Source organism: Amorphotheca resinae, assembly GCF_003019875.1.
Source record: "Amorphotheca resinae ATCC 22711 unplaced genomic scaffold M430scaffold_2, whole genome shotgun sequence".
NCBI lineage: Eukaryota > Fungi > Ascomycota > Leotiomycetes > Helotiales > Amorphothecaceae > Amorphotheca > Amorphotheca resinae.
The window spans coordinates 2,867,943-2,879,843 of record NW_020194472.1 but is presented as its reverse complement, the minus strand read 5'-3'; the positions used below and the strand labels follow the sequence as shown (position 1 = coordinate 2,879,843).

The 11,901-nt window shown below is 54.9% G+C and overlaps 6 protein-coding genes across 6 annotated transcripts; 3 read left to right on the top strand and 3 right to left on the bottom strand.

The window, feature by feature from the left end:
• Window positions 1-53: 53 nt before the first annotated feature.
• Window positions 54-1,024, top strand: M430DRAFT_56582 (hypothetical protein; the record flags this gene model as incomplete). Its single annotated transcript, XM_024868619.1, has 2 exons — window positions 54-425; window positions 514-1,024. Exons 1-2 carry the CDS (start codon window positions 268-270, stop codon window positions 1,022-1,024), a joined length of 669 nt encoding a protein of 222 aa, XP_024724522.1. The 5' UTR covers window positions 54-267.
• A 395-nt stretch (window positions 1,025-1,419) lies between these two features.
• On the top strand, window positions 1,420-2,494 carry M430DRAFT_96107 (hypothetical protein; the record flags this gene model as incomplete). The annotated part of the gene is made up of 3 exons (XM_024869924.1): window positions 1,420-1,481; window positions 1,545-1,639; window positions 1,773-2,494. 3 exons carry the CDS (start codon window positions 1,420-1,422, stop codon window positions 2,492-2,494), a joined length of 879 nt encoding a protein of 292 aa, XP_024724521.1.
• Window positions 2,495-3,304: 810 nt separating this feature from the next.
• Window positions 3,305-5,828, top strand: M430DRAFT_33451 (hypothetical protein). Its single transcript, XM_024866373.1, has 3 exons — window positions 3,305-3,700; window positions 3,758-4,486; window positions 4,538-5,828. The coding sequence occupies exons 1-3, from the start codon at window positions 3,364-3,366 to the stop codon at window positions 5,566-5,568; spliced, it is 2,097 nt and encodes a 698-aa protein (XP_024724520.1). The 5' UTR covers window positions 3,305-3,363; the 3' UTR covers window positions 5,569-5,828.
• On the bottom strand, window positions 5,650-7,115 carry M430DRAFT_16628 (hypothetical protein; the record flags this gene model as incomplete). The annotated part of the gene is made up of 2 exons (XM_024863499.1): window positions 5,650-6,435; window positions 6,492-7,115. 2 exons carry the CDS (start codon window positions 7,113-7,115, stop codon window positions 5,650-5,652), a joined length of 1,410 nt encoding a protein of 469 aa, XP_024724519.1.
• Window positions 7,116-7,413: 298 nt separating this feature from the next.
• Window positions 7,414-8,744, bottom strand: M430DRAFT_64406 (glycoside hydrolase family 10 protein; the record flags this gene model as incomplete). The annotated part of the gene is made up of 3 exons (XM_024869105.1): window positions 7,414-7,663; window positions 7,750-8,439; window positions 8,544-8,744. The coding sequence occupies 3 exons, from the start codon at window positions 8,742-8,744 to the stop codon at window positions 7,526-7,528; spliced, it is 1,029 nt and encodes a 342-aa protein (XP_024724518.1). The 3' UTR covers window positions 7,414-7,525.
• A 648-nt stretch (window positions 8,745-9,392) lies between these two features.
• Window positions 9,393-11,832, bottom strand: M430DRAFT_134832 (hypothetical protein). The gene is made up of 2 exons (XM_024862379.1): window positions 11,315-11,832; window positions 9,393-11,265 (listed from the first exon to the last, which is right to left on the bottom strand). Exons 1-2 carry the CDS (start codon window positions 11,677-11,679, stop codon window positions 9,522-9,524), a joined length of 2,109 nt encoding a protein of 702 aa, XP_024724517.1. The 5' UTR covers window positions 11,680-11,832; the 3' UTR covers window positions 9,393-9,521.
• Window positions 11,833-11,901: the final 69 nt, after the last annotated feature.

Sequence of the window (11,901 nt, the reverse complement as noted above, 5' to 3'; positions counted from 1 at the left end):
TCACGGCTCAGCCTCGTCTCAACATGATATCATTTGCATCGGTTTTCAAAAGAAATTAGAGCCTGAGGCATCAATCGGAAAATCCCCGGGCCGACCTCGCGAGGGGACTCGATGGCGGGGCAAAGATCAGAGACGTGTTTTTGAGCCACTGACTCGTTCAACATCTAACTCGTCGTCCACAAAGGATCTACGAGCCTTCTGGAACCGAGCTGCAGTATTTCCGAAGCCATACTCATCAGAACCTGGCACTTGAAACAAGCCGAAAAGATGGCAGGCAAGAAAGCCGCAGGTGAGAACAGCAAGAAAGCCGCCGGCAACGCAAAGAAAGCAGAAGTAGCGGCACAAAAGGCCGCCGCTGAGAACGCGAAGAAGGCTGCCGCAGAAGACGAGGAATGGAGCAAGGGAGCAAAGAGCAACGCCAAGAAGTAAGTTCCCGCGCCGTCTCCCCACGGGAGCTGCCAGAGCTACCCCGCGCCACCCCGCTTCATCACATCTACTTACATTTCGCGGCAGAGAAGCAGAAGCTGCGAAGAAGGCAGAACAAGCACGCAAGAAGGCAGAGAAGGAAGCCCTTTTAGCAGAAGAGGAGAAGAACGCGCGGGCCGCACCCAAGAACTCGAAGCAAGCGGTCAAGAAAACACGGGGTCTCGACCTCTCACAGCTTGACGATGAACCCTCGAAACCCGCGGCGGCACTCAACGCCTCTGGTATTGATAACGCGCTGGATGCGTTGTCTCTGACATCCAGCGCAGCGACGAAGATCGACAAGCATCCGGAGCGGCGGTTCAAGGCGGCGTTTGCAGCGTTCGAGGAGCGGCGGCTACGGGAGATGGAAGCGGATGGTAGCGGGCAGGGCTTGAGACAGAACCAGAAGAAGGAGAAGATCCGCAAAGAGTTTGAGAAGAGCGAGGAGAACCCCTTCAACCAGGTTAATGCGCGGTACGATGCGAGCAAGGAGGAGCTGAAGGCGATCCAGGCTGCTGAGCGGCAGAAGATCGAGGCGCGGTTGACGGAGAAGAATTAGAGCATCGTCTTTAGAACGGGTAATGGATGGATGCTGCCTGAGCTGGATTCCAGCGCTATCTGAGAGGTGCGGTGGTGGATGAAGGGTATGGGTGCTTCTGAGGATGGCATTACAAGGCGGGGGAAAGAGAACGAATAATAGTATCCGTATCCTTGATAGAATGTAAAAGCCCTATTTGCGAGAGTTTAAGAAATCAAGAAACCGATCTTACATCGACAATCCATGACACAGCTACTCTGCAATCAAAGGCGATAATCTCTAGCTCTAATCTCCCCTATCGGCACAATTCCGAGCCTCTTTGGCAGAACCCTTCACCGCTTCCCTCCTCCAACCTCAATCTATCATCCATCCTATATCCACGACCAACAATTCCAATTTCCAGGAACGACATCGTGATGTCTCCACGCCCACTTAACCAGCTCTCCGCTGTGCGGAAGCAGCATCTCCTCGTTGAATTGTCCGTTTTCCCCGCGCGCTGCTAGACAGGAGGTGAGAGACTGACATTTCGGGGCCTATCTAGCTCGAGTCTGAAATACGCATGTCCGCAGGGCGTGTTCGTGAGCCTGACGCCTGGCGATCCCGCGCTATGGTCCGGCGTGATATTCGTGCGTCGTGGTGAGTCCGATCTCTCATCTATCACAACAAGCTTGGACGAAGGATGAACAGATGTGTTGAATTGGGAAGGGATGGTTTTGGATTGGATTGGATTGGACTGGGAATCGGGATATGATGGCTAATGTGCCAAAAGGTCCCTACGCGCCCTCTATCCTACGTTTCCGCATCGCGTTCCCGCCGGCGTACCCAGAGCAGCCGCCGCTCCTGACCTTCGCGACGGATATCTTCCACCCGCTGGTCTCGCCGCTGACGACGTACATGTATACGGGGGAGAGCGCGGCGGCGGCGCAAGAGGGCGAGCCTTTGCCGCCCGGGGGGTTCTCGCTGCGGGCGGCGGGGTTCCCGGGGTGGTTCGGGAAGGGAGAGGGGACGCGTGGGGAGGTGTGCATCTATGATGTGTTGCGGTATGTGAGGAGTGCGTTTGATGAGGAGGCAGTCCTGGACCGGGTGCCGTTGAGCGCGGCCGGGAATCCGGGGGCGTGGCATGCGTGGAGGAGCTATAGGGCGGGGAAGGGGGTGGTGCTGCCTGTTGATGATGAGATGGAAGGGGATGAGGGTGAGGAAGAGGCGGAGGGGAGTGCGGACGTGCCAGAAGGGTATCGCAGGTTGGCAGGAGGGACATCGGCGCCGGTGGGAGGGAAGAGACCGGGGGAGTGGAATTGGGATGGGGTGTGGGAGGTGCGGGTTAAGAAGGGGATGGAGGGGAGTATTGCGGAGGGGACGCTGTTTGGGCGGGAGGCGGGCGATGACCTGATCCGTTTTCTGAAGCTGGACCCCGAGCAGTGCGAGGCTCTCAAGGAGAGCATCAAGAAGAGTGTGGAGAGTGTGGAGCCGCTACGAAGGGAGATTGTGTGATGAGCTTGGGGTGGGAGAGATGACTGTTATTAATGTTCGGGCACGAAGAAGATGGCTGGACTACCTACGCCAGAGATACCTTCCGAATGTCACGATGCGAAGTATTCTCGCGCCAGGCTTGCTGGAGATGGCCTTCCTATTATCAACGGTTGGGTGTCTGATGGAGACCAGACAAATAATCAATTATCCGACTGAGAGCTGCTGGCTGGCTACATCGAGATAAGAGGAGGGGATGTTACGTGCATGTCACATATGCTGAGGGTATCCTTTATTGAGAAAACATCAGCTTGAACTCCTAATTCAAACCTTGCTTGAATATGAGTTTCTGCGGTTGCTGAGGGCGCGACTGCTTTCCTGGCCTGATCGCTCCTACCCCCCTTTTCATTACGAGGTGGCTATATTGCCCCCTCGAAGGGGACGGACATCAGGTCTTCACAACAACACACTTCTGCTCAACTCATTTCTTGGTACTTATTCTTGCATGTCAGCATTAATTGGATCTTGGCTATGAGTAGCAATAACAACACCCCAGCAATCAGCGCACTTGTTCTCGTCCCGATTGCCATCGCCGCCTCCGCTGCATACGTCGCCCTGAAGACAACAGTGCTCTACCAGCACGCCTCCCGCTTCTGCTCCAACCTCTGGCACCAGTCGCGGCTCAACCCCGCCGAGGCCCGCCGTCGCCGCCGCCTCAAGATCTCTCGCTCTGACATCTCGTCCACCCAGGTCTACGCCGACTCGTGGGTCGATCTTGAGAGCATCACCAGCCAGCCGGGCATCAGCGCCTTCATCGACCAAAGTCCTCCGCAGCAGCAGCAGCGCGATAGCGAGGACAAATCCTCCGACGAGAGCGAGACCCCGAGCCGCGTATGGCACCCCCCGCGCCACAGCCGCCTGGCGTGGAGCTTCGCGGACCCGAGAGCGCCAAACCATCGCCGCTCCGGATCGTCAAGCGTGGCCAGACCATTGCCGGTCGTGCCTCGGCCGGAGAGATCGTCAGCCGAAGATGCGGACGCCGATTTTCGTGTAGCTCGGATCTCAGCGTGGGCAGCTCGCAGGCCAGCGTAGATCCCCCCCCGTTGATGGTGCACAAGACGAGGAAGCGGAGGGGGAGTATCCTACATGGGAGCTCGGAGGATGCTCTCTTAGAGAAGAGTCCGAAGAGTCCTGGACACGCGATTGCGAATCGTGTTGAGAGGCCTTTTGGTGAGTTTGAGCTAGGTGGGGTGATGTTCTGTGTTGTATGACAGCTGACCTGAGTAGAGGTGAGAGCGCTGCAGGATGATCCCGATCTCACTCCCAAGGCTTGCAGGACCATGCCACGGATGATGAGTGACGGAGGATACCTGAAGCCTGAGTATCATGGTATCTCTGCCGGTGATTCCACCAGGCTTCCCGTCATGAGCACTCGGGGTTCTCCCGGTTCATCTGTTCAAGTTCCTGCGCCCCACGTCACGGATAGTGCTCTCAAGGTGCAAGAACGACGGTTCTCCAAATCCAAGAACTTCTTTCTCAAAGTCATTCCCGGCCGCAGTCAGTCAGAGCCAAAGTCTTCCAACGCTCTCCATAGGATCAGCTCAAGCGTTTCCAGGCACACCCTTTTCCGGCGTCCTTCGCGTCCAGAAAGGGACAGCTCCGCTTATTATGCTGACGAGGACAGCGTCGCCTCTTCAGATATTGCTTATTCATTTGATAACGACAGCGAGGATATCGCAGATGTTAGTTTTAATTCCAGAATGCCTCCATACCTTGATTATCTTGATAGTAGGGCGTCTTCCCCATTCTCAAGCTTCAATCCGGCGCCCGCGATATACCATCGGGATATTTTTGTACTCTGTCCACAAATTAAGGTCACGCCGGAAATATCCACTGTCGACGGTGCTACTTGCAGCATCTGGGCAGCTCTTGAGGTCACTGGCGTTCTTCGATGGACGGAGAATAATGGCAGTGGAGCACACAGATATCTTTCTCTGTCGGGCACTCAGCTTTCTCGTATGTTCGACTTGAGAACTCAAATGTTTCAGCTTAGCTAACATCTTCTAGATCTCGAGCAGTATGGCCGCTTGTACTCCATGCGCATCGACCTCATTCCTGGTCCAGACTGCATGGTTTCGGAAATCATCGGCAACCTTCGCGAATCCAAAACTCTTGGTGCTAGGGAGACACATCTTATCCTTGTCAAGATTCGACTGGGCAAGATCACTTCTCCATCACGACACATCAGAGAAAGTTCAACCCCTGATGAGCTTATCGCTGACCTCGAGGATCGTCTTGGCGATGCCCTCACGCCTTACCTGACAGTTCGGCTCACCTACAGGCATTCCGGATTCCCAGACGAAGTGCAGACTGCAGCAGGTACAGAGACTGGCATGTCGGCTCAGTCAACAATTCTGCAGTCCGAAGCGACTGCCGTCATCCAGAGGCAGAACCCTCATTCAGAATGGTCACCTCGTACCTCACGGGCCATGAATGAGCCTATCAATACCAACCCTCTCATCAAGCTTATCGAGACACACTTTTCGACGGAAAAAGCGCTCCGTACTATTGAAAAGCTGGCAAGGGAGAGACGTCAACTTCCATCCGCGAGACAGTCCAGAGATAGCAGTAAATCAGCTGGCTCCAGCGAAGAAACTTTGAAAGGACGTCATGGAAGTAGCCTTCAAGCTAGAATTAGCTCTGGTGTCACGGCATCGATGGTATCACTCCCGAATGGCACGGATGAAGTGAAAGATGCCCAAGGACAGGAAGACCAGGACGCAGACCTGGACAAGGACCCAGCTCGGAAGATCTGGAGCGAGATGCGACGCACCTCTCGTAGCGGACGTCCTAATGGTAGCCCTCGTGACCGAAGTCCTGCGGACGATGGTTGCAGTACGGGCCGCGTCACCTCCGCTTCCAGCGTTGACCAGGAGAGGAACAAGATCAAGCAGACGGCGTTGCGGAACAAGAGAAGCATGGGGGCGGATTCGCTGAGGAGCATCGCTCCTAGTATGGAGCCGCCGCGGGGGGGAACATTCACGGGCTTGGGATTGAACGTGGGACGGAACTGGGGATGGCATGGGACTTGGTGGTGAGGGATGGATCATCGTTATTAGGCTTTTGCTATGAGAGGGAATGGGATAGAATCCTTGTTAGCCAATTATTAAAACTCTGAATCATAGACAAGTTTCCTTTCTTGCGGTTGCAGTCCCTGGACCAACCCCCCCTTCATAGCCGAGCCCCTTTCCAGAATCCGCTTGCACCTCAGGCCCGCCCCTTTTCCAAATCGGATCCCCGTCATCGTCAAACTGCGCCCACTCAAAAAACTCACACCCCTTCTGCCCCGGCACATTACCGGCATAACACATCCAGAAATACCTCCCGCAGCTCTCGCGCCTGCGCTGGACGACGCGCAGCACGGCGGGCACGGCGCAGGCGCAGCGCGGGGTCAGGCGCGGGTGCAGCGTGGGGCGGTAGGCGCGGTAGGTCACGTTTATGCGGGCGGTGCCGGCGAGCGGGTGCGGGTCGATGGCGCGGGCGGGGGCGACGCTGTGCTTCCATTCTTCTTGCATGCTGGCGTGCATGATGAGGAGGGTGTTGTGCGGGAGGTGGATCGAGATGGGTCCTTGGGGCTCGGGATCGGGGTCGGGGTCGGGATCAAGGTCGGGGTCAGGGTGAGGGTTAGGGGAATCGCGGGGCAGGATCCGACGTACGCGGAACTCTCGAGCGACGCCGAGAGAGAGCGAGGCTATGACGGGGCGCGGGCCGAGGTACGTCAGTTGGTCGCTGTGCCAGCCGACGGACTCGGCAGAGTGGGCATAGCAGTTGACGAGGGCGGCGTTGGGTATCCAAGGGAGCGGGGACTGGAGGGGGAGTTTTGGACGCGTTTGGATGGCTTGGTTGACGGCGGTTTGGACGAGGGGCGCGGCGTGGCGGAGGTGGGGGGTGAGTTGGCGGACGTCCTGGGGAAGAGTTAGTTAAGATGGATGAATGAATGGGAGACGGGAGAGAGACGAACCTCTAGACGGGCGCCGTTGTAGAAATATTCCGTTTTTTGAAGAGTCTGTTCTTCGAGGTCCGGCACGTAGAGACAGGCTGTATGAGGACTCTGCACTACGTTATCAAATAACTTGAACGAGGTCCTCTCAAAAGTCGAAGCTTCAGCCAGCAGCTCGACCAGCAGCGCGTTTGCCTCGTCCGCGGGGAGGAAGTTGTGGATGATGGAGCAGGGCGTATGCGCAGCTACATCCTCTGGACTGTAGAGATGCAGCGTCTTCCCATTCCTCGCGAGCAGCTTGGTCTTCTTGACCGCGCTCTTCTCAGACTGATTCCTATTCCCATTCCCATTCCCACGGGGCGAGGAGGGGACGAGGAAGGACGACAGAGAACTCTGGTGTCCGATGGCTGCTGAGGACTTCCTCGGCGGCGAGCCGCTAGGCCCTTTCAAAGATGCAGATGCTTCTTCCACGCACCCGTCGTGAGCGAGCAGGATATCGAGGAGCGCATGCTGGTCGATGGACGGATGTAGGGAGGAGAGCAAGGCCAGCTTGAAATCCGTAGATTCGTCGCCGTCGTCAGCGTCAGCGTCAGCGGCGTCGCTCGCGCAGATCTTCCTCTTCTTCCGCGATACGAAAGACTCCATGGTCTTCACTCATTGGGCTCTGGCAGCGTCTGCGCAGATACAGCGGGAACCTGTGCTGTTGAATAATACATGGTTCTTGGACGTTCATGGAGAGGAGGTCGTCGAGGGGAGAAGCGCGTCCGTTGAACGAGAGCACGTGATATAGCTACGGTGGGTACGTTGTGCCAACTGCGCCATTCAGGGGCTCAGCCTCGGAGAAGCTCAGCCTTGTGCATCAACAACGTTCGGAAAAAAGGGGGGATGGGGGGATGGGGGGGAGGGGGGTTATACTTTATACTGGATTCTGACTTCGACAATCATGCCGTCAAGTATACGTTTTGATGTTTATATACTTGTTCTTACTTTTCACATTTGAAACACCAAGGCCATTAATTCTAGCCCCTATAGACCCCAGATTCCAGATCCGCCACTCAGTCACGACTCCTCCCAACACCCGTATCATTCTTCAACACATCCATAACCCCATAGTATGCTGGATGTTTGGTAAAATCCGGAAAATACAGGTCCGCCGACCCATAACCAGGGAACGTGCCTGGTATCCAAGAGAACTATCACCCATCATCAACACACAAAACCCCCCACCACTAAGACAAAAAGGGGTGCAGAAAGGGGTAACCAAGACAGCCCAACATACCGGATCATAAAAGTCCCAGACCGTAATACCCACACAGCGCGGGACCTGTAAGCATGCCCCCACCGCAGCCTGATAATCCTTTGTCTGCTGCGCCAAGCTAGCCTCGTCCGGCGGGTTCAGCATCCTAACATCCAGCTCCGTGATGGCTACATCGACGCCCATCCGCACAAAGCTTTGCATGTTCTCAACCTGATCCTCCAAGCTCGGCGTCTCGCCCACGAGAAAATGCGATTCTAGACCCACGCCATCGATGCGGATGCCCGCGTCCTGCAAGAAGCCCACGATCTTCTCGCGCGCCGCCCTGGCCTTCGGGCCCGCGTACTCGATGTTGTAGTCGTTGTAGTAGAGTCTCGCGGCCGGGTCGGCGGCGGCGGCGGCTGCGAAGGCGATCTTGAGATACTCTGGGCCTAGGATTTGAAGGAACGTGTTGTTGCGGTAGGAGCCGTCGTCGTTCAGGGCTTCGTTGACGACGTCCCAGGCGTAGCATTGGCTGCGCCAGTGGGAGACCTCGTGGGTAATGTGCTGGACGAGCGCACGCGTGAGGGACGCTGCGGTCCAGGTAGTGGTCGTGACCCAGGGCGCGAGCTGGCTGTACCATACTAGGTTGTGGCAGCGGAGGATCTGCCGGTTCTTGGTGGCGAGGTTGGCGACGATGGAGCCGGGGGTGTAGTTGAAGACGCCGGGGGAGGGCTCGACAAATTACCACTGTGAAATACGTGTATCAGTATCGTATTGCATTTATCTCCCGGATCACTTATGTAAGATGCGGCAATAGAAGGCGGGCCCTGGGGTACCTTCATGCCATTCGAAGGCGTGAGCTGTCCAAACTCCCTCGTGTCGTCGAGAATCGAGATATATGTTGAATTACTCAATTCCGGGTTATCAGTCGCGGTTCCAAAGTACAGCTTCCCAGCTGCTTTAGCTAGCTCATTAAGCTGTGCCGAAGAACGTGGGATGCTAGCCCATGCCGCGAGCAGGAGGAATGGGAAACGCATCTTGCGATTTCCGGCTACATATATCAAGAGGAGTGGGGTTCAGTGAAGACAGCAGAAGACGAGAGAATGAGAAAAGCGATAGCGGAGATATAGAGTAATAGATATCAGAAATATCCCTTCATAAAAGAGCGCAAAACTTTTCGCACACACCGGATAAACAGTGATGAACTCAGAGCCCATCTCCTCCTGTCACCCCTTAACGGATGGCAAAAACATGGCATGACAGTACGTCCAAGGATCAAAATGCAGGGTACTCCGCACCACAAATCCCTCAGATCGTAGAGCTATTCCACAGAATTTCGTAGTGCCTGACCGGCTAATACCTAAATAACAAACTTTAGCCTGAAGTGAGAAAGAGAAAAGAAACGTATCTGTAGCGCCAACTGGTTTCTGTCTGAACGTGAGTATCAGACCCGAGATCCGAAATGAAAGACAATGCACCACCACGACAATGACGGAGTAGAGTAGAATTAGGTATGATTGTGGCGGGAGAAGATGCGTTCCCGGAGGGAGAAACAATCCCAGAACGCTCCGCCTATGAATCCGTCTATCAGTTCGAAGGGCCCAACCCAACAAAGAGGCCGGATCAAAACGCCCTCTGACCTAGTCATACATATGGTAACCAGCAAGCTCGTTTTTTCGTACACCCCACCCATATACAAACAAACAAACAGAGATGGGAAACATGTGACCGCCCAACCAGCTACCAAAAGCAAGGCCGTCTAATGTACATGAACAATTTGTGAAGAGCGAAAAAGGAATCTGTCAACGTCTCCATTAAAATCTCGACACGAAGTCGTCATCTCGGCCTCGGTCACCTCGACCTGACCCCCCGCCTCGTCGATCGTTGAAAGAACCTCGGTCACCAAAATCTCTGCGCCCGAAATCCCGACCTCCTCGGCCGCCGAATCCGCCGCGACCACCATCACGATCACCGAATCCGCCACGACCGCCATCACGATCACCGAATCCGCCACGACCGCCATCACGATCACCAAAACCACCTCGTCCTCCTCTTCCGAAGCTCCTACTTAATCGGTTCGGGTCTTCGACCCGCGGGCCATTCAGATCATCTGCCTCGTCACCCATGGACCGATCTGGGTACCCTATTTTAACGCCCGGCAGTCTATCAATCCCCAACTTTCGTGCCACACCGGGGGCGATTGGAGGAGGCTCCTGCCAACCCCAGCCATATCTCGTCCACTGGTTTAACGTCTGGACCAAATCCCGAATAGAGCTGCGGCCACTATTGCCTAGGTGCGACATATAGGCATCAACCTTCGTGTCACGGTCCACCATTCTCACTGCATCGCCTACTTGGCTTAAGGTTTCCGCTAGGCTAGCTGGTAATTGGGCCTCTTGCGTCATGTCCACCTTTGCAGCCTCCAGCGATGAATCAGAGTTGATTGGTAGACCACGGAGAAGTTGTCTTGCCTCCCGGAGCTCGAATTCTGGGATGAGAGTCCAGGCTTCACCGGACTTGTCCGCACGGCCAGTTCGCCCGACTCGGTGGATGTATTGTTCTCTGTTTCTAGGAAGACCGATCTGGATGACGTGGGTGACATTCGGGAAATCCATACCTCGTGCCGTAACATCTGTCGAGAACAGAATAGCAGATTTTGCACGGCGGAACCGTTCAGAGACCCGTGTGCGTTGTGCTTGCGTCAGTTGGCCATGGATTTGTGAAACTTCGGCAGGATGGAGCAAGTGCTTTCCGAAGATTTTCCCCCTTTCGGCCCTTAGGTTATCAAAGACACGGGCGTTGAATTCAACGTTGGCAGTTGAATTCAAGTAGACAATTGCTTTGAATGGCTTGGCTTCCTTTCCTGAGGCTTGCGCTTCCTCGGCTTTTGCGATCTCCCGTTTGGCCAACTCGAGTAGACTAGGCATCAGATTCTCCAGGCTAGGAACCGCAACGATCTTCTGAGGTACCTTCTCGTGGGTAGCTTGCTCGCCTTGGCTAACCGTCTGGACGAAGTGGAAGCCGGGCTTGAGTGTGCTGCGAACAAGGTGCATAACCTCTCTAGGGATCGTAGCTGAGAACAACATAGTCTGTCTGTCTACCTGATTCCTGTCTGGGAGAAGATCAATGATTTGCTCAATATCCCTGGAGAAGCCATCATCCAGAAGTCTATCAGCCTCGTCCAGAACAAGCGTGGTCAATGCCGGCGCGGAAACTTTGCTGTATCTATCCGTCAAAAGATCGTTCAATCGACCGGGAGTGGCGACAAGTAAATGGCAACCCTGAATCTGCATATCCCTCAACATTCTCGCCTTGCTGTTTCCACCAACTGCAACCTGCACCCTCAAATCGGTATTGGCACACAGGGTCTTTGCTTCCACCGCAATCTGCTCTGCCAGCTCACGCGTGGGGGAGATGATAATCGCTCGGATATCTGAAGGTCGGGCCCGTGAATAGCGTTTTCTCTCAGCGAGCTCGGGATTCTTTTTTAGGATGTTCTGGATGGTTGGGATAAGGAAACCAAGAGTTTTACCGGTACCAGTGCGTGCTTGCGCAATGCTAGATCAGATTAGAATGCGAATCCGAAGCTTTCACAGTGGGGACTTACATATCCTCACCCTTCAATGCCTGGTTGATAGTCATGGTCTGCACCTTCGTCATTGTATGATGGCCCATTCCTCTCGTGATCGCATTGACGACATTGGGGTGCACAAGATTGTGCTGAATCAGCTCATCGAACTTCGTGATCTCACGGTCGCCCGCCTCTGATATGTCTTGCGCTTGTGTCTGAGCAGCTTCCTGCCTCAACCGCGACGACACGTGCAGCCATCTTGCCTCGAGACTCGGTTTCGCCGCACCGTGGGATATTAACGAGAGGGTCGAAGGTCTGGTTGATGGGATGCGAAGAGTGGTTGATGCAGCGCGGACGACTCGAGACAGAGAGGCCGGACCTCTTCTGCAGGCGTGGAACATGGTTCGACACGCGGGCAATAGAACCCGATTAGAGTAAGATATTAAAAGACAAGTGACCAAAAGGGAGAAGACAAGAAGTAGTAGATACAATAAGGAGTGGAGATGACAGTTCAAGAGAATCTGTCGTCGTCGCTGGAGGGAATTGTATATTCGAGAGATTGCAGAGCTCAGGTTCTCTCTCCTGTGTCCGAAACTTTTTTGGACGCTAATGGTTATCAATAC

What these genes read in the sequence shown, in the direction of transcription:
- M430DRAFT_33451 (XM_024866373.1), top strand. Translation starts at nt 3,364, where the DNA reads ATGGCACCCCCCGCGCCACAGCCGCCTGGCGTGGAGCTTCGCGGACCC. An exon ending in TCGTGTTGAGAGGCCTTTTG is followed by an intron (nt 3,701 to 3,757) that starts GTGAGTTTGAGC and finishes TGACCTGAGTAG; the next exon opens with AGGTGAGAGCGCTGCAGGAT. An exon ending in GTCGGGCACTCAGCTTTCTC is followed by an intron (nt 4,487 to 4,537) that starts GTATGTTCGACT and finishes AACATCTTCTAG; the next exon opens with ATCTCGAGCAGTATGGCCGC.
- M430DRAFT_134832 (XM_024862379.1), bottom strand. Translation starts at nt 11,679, where the DNA reads ATGTTCCACGCCTGCAGAAGAGGTCCGGCCTCTCTGTCTCGAGTCGTC. An exon ending in GCATTGAAGGGTGAGGATAT is followed by an intron (nt 11,266 to 11,314) that starts GTAAGTCCCCAC and finishes AATCTGATCTAG; the next exon opens with CATTGCGCAAGCACGCACTG.